The 13,882-nt window shown below is 45.6% G+C and overlaps 1 protein-coding gene across 10 annotated transcripts in view; it reads left to right on the forward strand.

Annotated features, from left to right (window-relative positions):
• Nucleotides 1-13,095, forward strand: part of RNF152 (ring finger protein 152) — a 91,320-nt gene extending 78,225 nt beyond the window's left edge. For 8 of the 10 annotated variants that reach the window (XM_040684129.2, XM_040684177.2, XM_015282178.4 and 5 more), the window contains one exon: nucleotides 1,613-13,095. In XM_040684129.2, coding sequence (XP_040540063.1) covers nucleotides 1,721-2,332 — 612 coding nt within the window. In that variant the 5' untranslated portion in view covers nucleotides 1,613-1,720 and the 3' untranslated portion in view covers nucleotides 2,333-13,095. 10 annotated transcript variants of the gene reach the window in all.
• The last annotated feature ends 787 nt before the right edge of the window (nucleotides 13,096-13,882 follow it).

Consider the following 13,882-nt stretch of genomic DNA (forward strand, 5'->3'; position numbering starts at 1 on the left):
AATGCAGAACCCCCTCCATGGCAGTGCTAAGTTCCTTTAGAATGTGGGGTATCTGTTAATGCCTTGTGCAACATACAGCTGGTGCTTGGGCACCTTGTCCCAGTCCCTGTGCAGGCTTCACACTGGCCAGGGTCTTAGGCAAAGCATCTCAAAAGGCTCATTCCCATGGCTGGAACGTGGCTTTTCTCACGAGCTCCAGCTTTCATAATGTCAGCCCCTGCTGCCTCCTGAGTCAGGGTTGTCACTGCATGTTTGTTGAAGCATTTTGTGAGCCAAAATCCACTGCTGTTACAAAATGGGCAGCAGGGCCAGTGCTGCCAGCCAGTGACAAGTCATTAGCATCTGAAGAGATGACGTGTATTTTGTTTTCCCAGTTCAAATATTGGCAGGATGTGGGACGTTGTAGTCCAGAGGCCTACCCTGCATTGCAAACCCCATGTTTATGCCTGGTTTGTATTTCTGAATGACGTTATTTCTGTTCTGTTGGTGTCACCTATTGATTAGCGTGTTGCACCCTAGTTGCTATAACCTGGAGGAAAGAAGAAGAAATAATGCTGTGGAACAGAGAAAATCATCCAACAGCTGTGGTGTTGACCGTGTTGGGCATAACGTCGTGATAAGAGACGATCAAAGGTCCCCACGTGAATATTTTGGGTTTGCTTTCTTGCATTATCTGGATGCAAACTTGATCTAATACTTCTTCAAATACAGCGAGGAAGGCAGAGCAAAAAGTTGTAAAAATATCTCCCCTTCATATTTACCGTGCGTTGGAGTGGCTGAAATCAAACAAGGCTAAACAACTCGCTGCAGAAGTAAATACAGCTGCCTCTTTTTGCATAGCTGCAAGGAAGAAGTGGGGAAGTGCAAGGAATCCTTTTTTAATGGCTAGCTCAGAACAAGGTCAACAACAGCTTGCTTTCAGCGCTGTGCCTTCTCCATAGTGTGCTGCAGTCCTGGGTTCTCAGCAGAGCCTTCCACCTCGGGGGATGCCTTTGTCAGGGATGAGGTTTATTTCACAAGCTGTTCATCTAAGCTAGCCCACAGTTGATTTAACTGAAGAGCTTCCTTTCTGTTGCGCACAAGCATGGGCGTTTGGATGTAGTTAGGTGGTTGCTCATTCATGTATGCGTTTGAACTTCAGGAGCCTGTGGAAACGCATCTGTTGAAACGTTTTTTTCCCTCCACCTTGCATGCAGACTTAGTGGTTGGGCCAGATAGCTAAAAATCCTCAGGGCTTCAGAGGGCAAAATGGGAAGAACTGTTACGGTGCAGAATGGGCTGAAGGGAAGTTCTGAAAACGTGAGGTGGATGCTGAAGGACCTGCTTCGTGCCTTTCCCTTCATGGGCATAAATATGAGTGGGAGTCTGAAGGGTTGGTAGTGATTTTATAACGGCAAGAAAAGGGTGAATGCTGGCTATCATGACAGGTTTGGTAAAGCTGACAAAATAATACTTGCTTGTTAAGGGTTGCAGATTTGTTTCTCTTGCCACCTTACGAAGTCAGCTCTAGTTCTCACTGTTTGGCTGGCTACACCAGTGTTTGTAGCCAGGCTCTTGTTTCCTCACGTTCCTGTCAGTAACCAACTGATTCACGTTTCTCTGTTTTCCTCAGGTGCTGTAGGGCTGGAGGTTTCCCTGCGCTTCCCCCAGCCTTCTTGAGAAGAAGCAGCTGAAGGTGGCTGTGGGGCACTGTGGCCAGACCCCCACCGTGCCAGGCACCATGGAGACGCTGTCCCAGGACTCCCTGCTGGAGTGCCAGATTTGCTTCAACTACTACAGCCCGCGCCGGCGGCCCAAGCTGCTGGACTGCAAGCATACGTGCTGCTCGGTGTGCCTGCAGCAGATGAGGACCAGCCAGAAGGACCTGCGGTGTCCCTGGTGCCGTGGCATCACCAAGCTGCCGCCGGGCTACTCCGTGTCACAGCTGCCCGATGACCCCGAGGTGATCGCCGTCATCGCCATCCCCCACACCTCTGAGCACACCCCCGTCTTCATCAAACTCCCCAGCAACGGGTGCTACATGCTGCCCTTGCCCCTCTCCAAGGAGAGGGCCATGCTGCCGGGAGACATCGGCTGCCGCCTCCTGCCCGGCAGCCAGCAGAAGTCCCTGGCGGTGGTGACGATCCCAGCCGAGCAGCAGCCGCTGCAGGGCGGCCTTCCTGCCGAGGCGGGTGCGGAGGAGCCTGACCGCAGAGGCGTGGTGAAGAGCTCCACCTGGTCGGGGGTTTGCACTGTGATCCTGGTGGCCTGCGTCTTGGTCTTTCTCCTGGGCATCGTCCTCCACAACATGTCGTGCATTTCCAAGCGCTTCACGGTGATCTCATGCGGCTGAGGGGTGAGGGGCTGCCCCAGGGTTGCTCACCCAGGGGTTGGGTTGGTGGTGGTGATGGTGGTGGTGGTATCGAGTGAGACAATTCACTGCAACTTTGGCCGATGACTGCAGAACGCTTTGTTCCCAGACGGTGGTGCGCCGGCCCGGCCACAGCCCTCGGCAGCCAGTGGAGAAACCTATGTCTCCTGTCTGATGGTAACGGCAATGAGGAGGACTGCATGCGTCACCATAATCATTTATCAAAGGGACTGTAATTTATGGCAGTTTTTGTTGTGTTATGAGATTAAAAGACATCTGTGTAGCTGGTTGTACTGTAAAGTATGCGGTATGAGCTCTTCTCTAACTACGGTAGCTCAAAATCAGAACTGCTCCATGTAGAATTGAAGGAGAACTGGCCCGTGACTCAGTGAAAAGTGTTCAATACCAACCCACACGTGTTATTTTTTAATTGGGGGGGGAGGGGGAGACTTGTACAAATCATTTAGTTGGTAAGACATTTTGTATGTTTTAAACTGCACATTAATTAAGTTAGGAGGTTGTACAATAGTTTTTAAAAGGAAACGTTTTACAAGCAATCGTTTGGTTCTGTGGTGTGTGGTTTTTTGCCTCCATGTCTGATTTTCCCCACTGTTTTTGGCTATGGGGAAGTGACGCTTCCAGAATCTTCCGTTTGAAGGAGGTTCTGAGCAGGGAAGCAAAGTGAGCCTAGGAGGAATATTTAACAGTGCAGCCAAACGTTTCTGCCTAACCTGCTTCACATGAAGAATGGCTCTGAATGGTGAACATTAGTCATACTGTTTTACCTCTGATCTGGCAACAGGCCTTCCTGCAGACCTGGCCTTCATGGCCATTAGTGAAGAAGTGGGTCATGAGAAGTCCTAGGACTCCTTCCTGCAAGGACGTGACAGCAAACTGTTCTTCCTTTTCTCTTTCTAGAGGTTGGGTTTTAATTTTTTTTAGAGAAATGTACACCTATTTTGCCTCCCTGTCTCACAGGAGATACAGCTGCACACCCATGGGTGGTGTGAAAAAGAAGTTGCTGCAAGGAAGCCTCACCATGCCAACAGACCATGGACCCTTCTGTGCAATCTTTACGCTTTTGTGTAAGAGGCAGTGACAGAGCTGGAAGAAGAACACAGGTCAGCCGAACCCTCTTCTGGGTTGTGCTGTCCCTCATAAATCACTGTGGCTGTCCTGGTGTCAAAATGCGTAGGTGAGCATAATGCAGACCTTTTGCCACATTTCATATGAATGTTGGTCTTCGTTACGATGGATATGAAGAAAAAGCACAGGAAATATCCCTGCCCACCTATGAATGTCCTAATCGCCCACTTATTTGCAGTTCTCTACTCAGAATGAGCCAAATTCCTGAACCTGCATTTCAGCAGCGCCTTGCTTCGCTAGATTCACTTAGTATTGTTTGTAGCTTAAAGAGCTCTGTGTGAATTGGTAAGTGTGAATGCTGACATCTGTGAGATTTAAGGATCGGACTGAGAGGCACATAGCAGGCCTTTACTAAGACAGAAAATACTGTTGATTAGCACTGGTTCTTTTTGCAAGTACAAAGTATGAGCAGTTGCCTATGTGTTATCTCCCTGAAGAGTGACTTGTCCACCCAGTGCTCTCTGTAGTAGTTAATTAGAGATTACTCAAGGTTATATTATAATGACAGAGAACATAATTTTGACTGTACAGTGCCCAGGTTGGCCTTGTAGATGCTGGTGGTTTTCTGATTATAATTCTGGTTCACAGTAAACACTCTCAACTAGAACTTGTCAAGAACATACCTCCGACTTAGTGCTGGATTTCTTCCCCTCCTCGATCCCACACCACCATTTTCTTCCTTACTTTCTGTTAACTGCAGGATAGCATAAACATATGGTGCTTAATTGTTAAGGTGTATGTATGGTCACGTTTGGAGAGGAACTGTCATATGTATTCATAGCACAGAAAAAACAACAACATTATCCTCAGATAACAAATTCAATGCCTTTTTTTGTGCAAGGCAGTGTGCAGTATGCCTTGAACTTAGTAGAATTGTAATGCATCGACATCTCTCAGCAGCACACTTGATTTGGTTGCAGTAGGGAACGACAGGAATTCCAGAATGTGTCTGTGAACGTGTTAGTCTCTTGTTCCCAGTAGGCAGCCAGGTTTCTGGTGGCATCCACACTACGCTGCTTATTATGTAAAGAAAAGCCAGTTCACCAAAAACTCTTGCCTTTATGGACTCTTAAGTAAGTGACCACGTACAGGATTCAGCCCTCTACTGCCTTATCCCCTGTAGCAATTCGTGCTTATACCAGGACTACATAGCATAGCTGGAAGATGCTCCGAGAACAGCGCAGAAGCATTTTGCATCAACTTCTGCATATCCGAGTTTTTGATGACTGCATAAAGACATGAAGCAGTCAGAGAGCAGGCCCAGGAGATAACGGCGTTAACCCTAACCTTGTGCTGGCCGTACCTGCCCCACTGGAGCTCTTGAGGCCGAGATTTCTCTGCATCGTAGAGAAGTTGTCTTGAAAACTGCCCCTCTTCATCCCCACATGGAGAGTGCAGTATGAAGGAGCAACCAGAAATTAGGTTAAAACACCACACTGTGTAACACATTATACAACAGGCAGAAGTGGAGTTCATCTGGTGTTAATGACGTACTGTATTAGCAGAATACCATCCTGTGTTACGTAATGCAGTGCATTGTTTTGTTAATATGAATTTCCTGTACTTATATGCCTGCTGAAATGCATGTTTGACCTAATTTCTGATCCAGCCATTTACCTGCTTACAGCCTCGTGTAAGAGCAATAAGGAAAACCTCAAGATTTCTGTTGGCGTGTGCGGTGTGTACATTAATTCCTTCTTTTTAACAGAAATTCAGGAGCTGTTTTTGTTCTGGCTTTAGACTGTGACTCTCATTTCAAATTTGCAGCCGCCGCATCGTGTCGGATCACCTCACGGATCTGCTGACTTACACAGAAGAGAACTGAGTAGTTTGTTGTCATGTGCGGTGTTAATAACGTTCCTCCAGTATGTCAATAGTCACCCTGCGTTCCACGGTCCAATTCCTGGCACTGATAGGTGATACTGCTCTAAACAGGGTTTGGATCAGTTTTGTTCTTTTTTTTGTTTTTTTAAAAAAGCATCCTTGTCTTTGTGTGTTTTCTCTGTGGAGACGTTTGGACTTGCGTGAAAATCACTGAGTTCTGGGCTAATTTTTGTTGCCTGCTGTCCGGTGAGAAGTCAAAAGTCACTGCTGAGTTCCACCAAACAAAAAAGAGACTTAGCTGTGTCGCCAGTGCTGTCTGAGCAGCCAAAAATTAGACTGAAAGTGGTTGTGGGAAATTACAAACGCACCTGCATTTTTAGAGCAAATTACTCCTTGAATGTGTATTTAATGGCTTGTTTAATGGGAAGGACGTGTGCATTGGGATCCAGCTTCTTTGTTATCCCTGAAGGCCCCGACTTCCATTTTTGGCTTGTGCTTTCCTGGCAAACAGACTTTAGGATTCACTCTGTGAAATGTGGTTCAGTGAATTTTAAAAATTCAAAATATGCAATTTTGGTATGCGGGATTTCTTTTAGGAAACGGTGTTCAGTAATTCTTCATGCTTAACCACGATGTAAAGGAGCCTGAATGTTTTGTGAACATGGAGCAATCGTTGAGTCCAAAGTTTCATCTTTATTAATGAAGCTCGGTCTGAATAAAACATTAGCAGGAAAAGAATGATATCAAATGAATTATGGTACCTCTGTTACTTTGCTATCAAATGAAGAGCGTGGATGGGAATTTGGCAGAGTTGCTGGTTTTTTTATGAGGGGTTGGCTGAAATTCGATTCTTGGCGTTTTAAGGCAAAGCGTTAAGTGTGGGTTGTAGTAAATGATAAAAGGATTTTCACATTTAATTGCCATGGAATATGAAATTAGAGCTGAAGACTACTAAGCCTATGCGGCAGATTTTTCTGTCTGCTTAATCAGATGATTTAAAAGTTTTAAGTACGCTTTGTGCTCACGGAAGTGAGGGGCTGTTGGCCTTGACTTGACATGCGTTGCACCAATGGCCTGGCTCTGCCCTCCCAGTAGTCATAATGCCATGAGCCCTGGGCTGCCTTTCTCATACATCTTCTGGAACAAGGATGGCTGGCTTTGGACTGGTTTCGGTACGTTCATAATGGGGCTAAAATGAAAGAAAAGAATGAATACCCAATTTCCTTATCCTAGTTGCGCATAAAGCGTGGCTTCAGAGTCATCTTTTTCCAGACTTAGATTTCTGTGTTTGGATGAGGGGCAAAGCAGGGATGGAGGGAAGAAGAGATTGCATGGGAGCAGCTGAGTTCCGGTGTCATCCAGGAGACTGCTGAAGTATCAGCTGGCCCTGGAGGCAACGTTTTTGTGCAAGAGCTTCAGCAGGGTGAGATGGCCTGGCAGTGCTGCAGTGGATTCACAGCATGTTTTAGTGACCTTTCCCATGCTGTATGCTGTCCGTGGGCCTGACAGCTGGGGCTGTTCTGTTCTTTCTCTTTGTCACTTTGCCTCTTGCATGCTCGTGTCAACAAACAAAGCTGCTTGCTTCATCCTTAAGTCGAATGATTTTGCACATGTTTCTGAAGTTGCCTTGGGCATCTTTAATGAAAAAAGTTACCTTTGAAGTTCAGTGAAATTTAAGGCTTAATAAATGTGTTCCTTTTTTTTTCAAGTGTTTTCTTATGCTTCAATACATTTCTCATTTTAGCTCCAAGTAAATCCTATAATTTTTGTGCTAACAAGTTCCTGTATGTCTAAAGCAATTCACAGAGACTAGGTAAGATCCACAGCCAGAAAAAATACTTCCTATCCTTCCCACAGTCCCCTTCAGATCCCTCCTGTTTTCCCCCTCCTCATTTGTACCATCCTGAGGCACCTAATCATGGTAGTGAGATTGGGACTTGCAGGAATGCAGTGAGCCCCTGCAAGTATGAGCATGGAGACGTGTTGCCATGCTCAGGGGAGGAGGGTAAGCACACAGCACATGCTCTTGTGTAATAGAGGCCAAGAGGATTAGAAAAAGGGCTCCGGGCACTTACAGCTCTGGAAGGTCATGTACTTTATGGTGCTGAGATAGATAGCATGATAGCACAAAAGCCAGGTATTGCTGCCTGGTTTTTGCATGAGTTGAGTGCAGCTCCCTTTGAACTGCCTTGTGCAGACAGAAACCTTGTGCTGCTGCATAGGACCAGCTGCTCCAGAGGCAACACCTTGTATGGGGCTCCCGTGAGGAGCCACATCATTGCTTTGTGCCTCCAAGCTGGGGTGTCACAGAACAGCTAGATGCCTGGGTTTTTACTCCAGTGTGGGTTATAAATTCAATTGAAGTTCATTTGTAACACCTTCGTAAAGCGTTCCTGAAAGCTTGAAGGCAACACAAGAGGCTTCACCTCATCAGGCTCAAGGGCAGGAAGAAAGGGCACAGAAGGAGGAGGGAAATGATCAGTCAATTAGGCAGTCGCCTACAAATATCTGCATGTATGAAACCAACTATTGGGCTTGTTTAGTAGTGGACCGTGTGTGTCATTTCTGTCCAATGATATACTAAGAACACCTTGGCTGTGAAACTCTGAGTTGCTTTTTTTGTTCAATACCGTGGAGATGGAAAGCTGCCTATTTCAGTAGTGTAGTTTTCCACGTAACTGAGAAGCTTGATGAGCAAGCAGGAGTACTTCAGGGTGCCGATGCATTGCTGAAGCTCAGGACTCAGGTACAAGCTAAACTGAAGTTCAGCAGGAAGAAGCTGGGGTAAAAAAAGAAGCAAATTAGTGAATGTTCAGTGTGTGGGGATCTGTTGGAAAACAAAAGCTTGTTTTGTTTACATGTGTGTTGGCTGATCTTAAGAAAAACAGGTGGCCATCTCCCAGGGTAAATCATGAGGTTGGTAACAAAAGTTGTAAATTCCAAACAGCTAAGGATAGGATTTATTGAACCTCTTAGGCCCGAGAGGGTGTAAACAAAAGAAGCAGCTATTTTGTGCTGCTGCTGTACTCAGCTTACAAGGTGTAGAACAGGAGGATCAGATGAGCAGTGTGTGACCTTCTGCTTTGGTTCTTGGGATGGAGTAAGTACATGAATTGAGAAACTTGACCTTCGTGCTCAAGGTTACTGGTTCACCCATCTTGAGAATGGCAAAAGGATGTGCGTGTGCTGTCACTGTGCTGATTGGTTTTGGAAGCAATGCCCCATAGGCCCCTGCGTGCACTGCCTAGACCTGAAACACTGGGGTTTGTGCGTGCTTAAGAGGGTAAGAATGTGCCTCAAGGTCTGAAAACAAAACAAAACAAAAAAATCCATACCCTGCAAGGTGCTTCAGCACTGTAAAAAGCATGTGCTGTTGATTTGGGAGCTTTAGGTTAGATGTTGGGAGGAAGTTTTTCACACAGAGGGTGGTGACGCACTGGATCAGGTTGCCCAGGGAGGTTGTGGATGCCCCATCCCTGCAGGCATTCAAGGCCAGGCTGGATGTGGCTCTGGGCAGCCTGGTCTGGTGGTTGGTGACCCTACACATAGCAGGGGGGTTGAAACTGAATGATCATCGTGGTCCTTTTCAACCCGGGCCATTCTAGGGTTCTGTGATCTTACACTACTTTCAAAGCAGCCCATCATGTGCCATACACACGTGGCTGAGTGCGAGAATGAAAGGAAGCTCAGTCTCCAGGCACGGCCAATTTACTCACTGAAATGCAAATGAATAATTTCTTGCTTAAATTATTTGAAATAACGGTCACAGATGTTTCTCAAATATTTGCTTAAGAAATTTACTGAAATACTTGGGACATGATTCAGGTTAATATACCGAGCAAGAACTAAAGCATTAAATGTATGGAAGGTGAAGGGATCTGGCCATACACTGAATGCTTTCTGGAAGAGAGGTGGACTTTAAGTGGTTTGGAAACATATTGGGTAGCAGAGGCTCTGTACTCCCGCAAGGCAGCCGTTTTCAGGCGTTTGAATGTAGAAACCTGTATTTCTGTAACTCTTATTATTAATTGCCAGTTGTACCTGGCTGGCAATTCTTAACTCATAGAAGGAAATAAAGCATGCAGTCCCAGTCCATGGCAGGAGCCATCCTAAGAATGTGGAGTGACTACGATTTAAGGAACTTTGGAAACATAAATTGAATTCGAATAGCGTTTCTCCTGCTGTTTTGAAATGCTGAGGGATTTGCTAAGTCTGCAGGTTGATACAACGGAATCCCTGCTTAATGACTGTGTTTGCTAAACTGGCTAGCTGCAGCGGCTACATGTGCCGTGTTTTCTTTTCCTTTCTGATCTCATCTGGTTTAGAGAAGACAAGGTTTGGACAGTTGTAGCTGGATTGAACAGCGTGATAAGAGTTGTAAAATGTTACCAGCAAGGAGCGTAGCTTTGTGATAAACAAAGCACTGCAACAACACTGAACGTCTCTCGGCAGCCATCCAGGCACAAGAAGCATGAAGCAGCTCCAGCAAACCCCAGGGATCGAGAGAAATGTTGTTGAGGATTAGTGGATAAACGAGGGTGGTTTTTAATACCCTGGATGCTGCCTGTGTTTGTTATTGCTGATGCCTGACATCTTTGGGTTTGAGTTCTTCCTTTAGTCCTTTGTAACAAGCAGCCTAGAAAGCACTTTGTACTGCTTCCTTGCGAGACTGCTGTCTCCTGTTTCTTTTTCTTCTGCCCGTACCTGAGACTTCCATGGCATTTTCAGTGATGAAAACGATAACAAGTCTCCACACAAATAGGAACATCTCTGGGGCTTTGTACAGAGTAATGTAATACATTCGTCATACCCCTTTAGTGTACTGCCATCATCGTCAGTGCTCTGTAACTATAACCCTAGTATTTCTGGGGGGGAAAAGAAGTAACAGCAAAATAAGGAGTTAAACAAATCAGAGACTGGGAACTATTTGCACTACCAGATTTTACAAATAAGGTTCCTCATTATCAGCTCTTCTTGTGGTAGCTCTACTGCATCGGTGACATCAATTCTCTGATTCTGCTTTGTTTGGTGGGGGGAGGGGGACAAGGAAGAAGAAAACCCATATTCATGGCTTGGATTAGGTCTGCTGAGTTTCCAAATGTGTGTTTGTGCTTCCGTTTTGTAATATCTCATAAACCTCCTCACAGATGAAAACTGCAGTGGCACCAAAATCTCAGTGAAACGTCACGTGCTGCCTATTAAATTTGAAATGCTGGCTGAAATGTGCAAAGCCCGGACTTCCTGGGTTTTGAGCACTGAGAGCACTGGATGTGGAATTAGCTTTGGCTGTCGGTTCTCAGAGATCAAACTTGAGTCTCATACCTCATTTAAAGCCGTTAGTGGACCCGGCCTGCGAGGTTCTTTGTCATATGTCCTATATGCAGTGTCAGTCCTCGTTTTATAGATGTACAGCAAGCAGCCTTTCATAAGGAGATATTGACCAATTTTGAGGGCGAATTATCCTCCTCCTGAAGAGACTTTGAAATCCTTGATGGGGTCAGTGACCTGATTTTTGCAAGAAGAAGATGAGAGTTTGGTTATATCACTTCTGTGTGGACCATAGCCGCGTTTGCTTGCATGGCCCAAGGAGAGGGGTGTCCTGGGGCAGGTGTTGAACAGCCTGGAACACGGCTGTCACCTGCCACAAACCTCTGCTGGAACAACAGCTCAGTAGGAACACAGTGGGAACATTCTGCTTGCTGAAAGAGAGTTGTTGAGCACATCTCAGGTTAGAGCTTGGAACTCACGGTTGTTTTGCAACAGCTAGGATTCTAATACTTGAAAGAAATGTCAAAACCTTTCTGTAAGGATCCTTCAGCTAAATTGTCACAAATGTAGAGGTCTCTCAGCCACCTCCTATCCTGTGAACTGAAGAACCTGTCCTTTCATTCAGTTTCAGGTAAGAGATTACCAAAATGGGCTGCTGGTTGCAGGGTTCTAGGCTGAGATCTGGCGTGCTGCTCAGATTCTCTTGTGGTAGGCTCTAAAAAGTGTTTCTCATCCTTCTACCTCCAGCCTCATTTTGCTTATAATTGCTTTAGGAAAAAAAAAAAAACAAAACAAAAACAGGAACTAAGAAAAACAAAAGGAGTAAAACTGTTCTTAATTCAGGCCTCATTTGTACCATCTGTTCTAGATGTATTTAAGAAAGAGGAGGTGCCCCTGCATTTCAGCTGTGCTCTGAATGAATCCCAGTAGGCTTCCTGTTCTGGAGCCTACAGCTTGCTCAGCAGAAGATGTTTCAGGAGAAAACTATTTGTAAGTCCTGGGAGTAAGCAGATGAGGTCCATGGCTGCTGGAAAACACAGAGGGAGCGTTGCATGCAGGAGCATCTCCCTGCTGTAGATCTAGGCAATGATTCCTGTGGTCTGGGACCAGCAGGCTGGTGTGGCAGAGGATGGCAGTGGAGAAGGTAGGGTTGACTGTGCACATGCACATGTTTTCTGGGAGAGCTGCATGTTGGCTTCGCAATGGATGTTTCAAGCTCCTTTCAGTTAATACCAGTTCAGATGACTTCAGCTGCAGCAGCCCTAATCATACCAAAGACGTTGAAAGTTTTCTACATGGCCTGAGGGAACAGCATGGAGCTGTGTCAGGGGAGGGTCAGGTTGTGCTTTAGGAAAAGCACAGGGGTAGATGAGCCTTGGAGCAGGCGGTGGTCATGGCACCAAGCTGCCAGAGCTCAAGAAGCATTCGGGCAGCGCTCTCAGGGTTTGAATTTTAGGTGGTCCAGTGTGGAGCCAGGAGTTGGACTCGATGATCCTTGTGAGTCCCTTCCAACTTGAGATATTCTGTGATTCTAATAAACACGTCCCACGGGGCCTGTCCTTGTGCTAGCCTTATTGGCAAAGGTTTCTGCATTACTAAGGGAGAGGGGAAGGAGGAGAGACGTATTTTTATTTGGGTGAAGGCAAATAAACTTTGACAGGTGTTAAAACAAAAAGGCAAAGGAAAAGTACAGAATGGTCATAATGTCAGCAGGAGCATCCTGAAGTGCAGCTCTGAAGTGAGCTAGTTCTCTCCCTCAACACTGAGGAGAAGACGTATACGTGTTCATGCACCGAGTCCATCAGTTAAAGCAAGAACTGAACAGAGGTTTGGTTCTGGTTTTGAGAAAGAAGGCAGGCACGTCCTGCGCTGCCTGGTTGTGACAATGTCCTCTTCCCTACTACTCTGGGCCTCCAGGTTCATTAATGGTTGCACCAGAAGCCAAGAAGGTTGAGTCTAGCCTTGGGCACAGAGGTACTACACAGGTCTTCTACAACTCTACCACCATCTCTGCTCCTTGTTTTACACTCTGTTTTATATGTTTGTTTGCTCTCTGTATGCTCCTTCCCCTTAGTTCTAGCTAAGTAAGCAGGCTGGCTGTGTTTGGTGGCTGTGAACTGAAGTCCTTGATGTATTTCAGAGGCAAGAACGCATATAACATAGTATTAGAAGGCTTCCCCCTTCTTTTCTTGCAAAGGTCTACTAAGCCCCTACTGATACATAAGCTGCTGGGCTGCCTTGATAAAACCTTGCCAAATACTGGTTTTATAAAGGTAAAATCAAAGTGCTGTCAATAACTCTGAATGTTTGTGGAAGCATTCTTTGCTTGCTTTGCCTGTTTTAAAACGTATCTTAAATGTTGCTGTATCCAACCCATTCCATTGCCCTTTCTTCCCCTGTATTTTTGTAGGTCGGTCTCTGGAGTCTTGTCCTTTGTATATGTGGAAGCACTGATTTTATGAGAACTGTTCAGACACATTTGCTATGATTAAAATTCTTTAAAATGATTTTCAATAGACTGGTGTATGCTTTTCTTTTTTAATACAAAAAGTAAAATTGGCTGGGACATTCACTCATCGGTTCCACTGAGAGCTTTAATAGAGTTGCGCAGTAATAAAGGCAGGCTGAGATCCTCAGCCAAGTTTCGGATGTGTGGAGGTGACTTTGAAGTGCTCCGTGAGAAAGCTGCTTTTATGCACTTGTGAAAAAGAGGTAGAAAAGTGTATTGTGAATGGTCACACCCCCCATCTTTCCCAGGGCAGCTCTATCTCTACCAGTTTGATGCGACTGTGCCCTTGCCATGGGTGCAAATCTGTGTCCTGTAGGACTGGAGCTGTTGTGACGTCTCCCCGTGAATGCTCTTTGTGATACCTGAGCGTACATGTCCTTGTGCATACATACGCCTGGGCTCACATGTGTGTGTCTGGTGATGCTCCTGTACCTCCTTAGCTGACACACGGAGTATAAAAATGAAATTAGTGGGCTACAGATAACAATGAATATAAACCCAATGTCTTCTGAGGATCTCTGAGGATTTACAACACCCAAGGTGAGGACGAATATATACAGATAATTTTTTTACATTGAGTAAACTCTGATGTTTCCAGCAAGTGTATTGCTTTGAGCCAAAGTGCAGCTCATTTTCCTTGTAAATCTTCCATTTTAAAGCCTGGTTTCCTATGGAAATGAGTCATGTATGCTTATACTGAGTCACTGTGTCCCTTTCCAGTGACCTTTCAAATGAAATTTAACACTGCGATAGCCATCTAAAAGATAATTTCTGTTCTGATGATG

Source organism: Gallus gallus, chromosome 2 (assembly GCF_016699485.2).
Source record: "Gallus gallus isolate bGalGal1 chromosome 2, bGalGal1.mat.broiler.GRCg7b, whole genome shotgun sequence".
In the NCBI taxonomy this organism is placed as follows: Eukaryota; Metazoa; Chordata; class Aves; order Galliformes; family Phasianidae; genus Gallus; species Gallus gallus.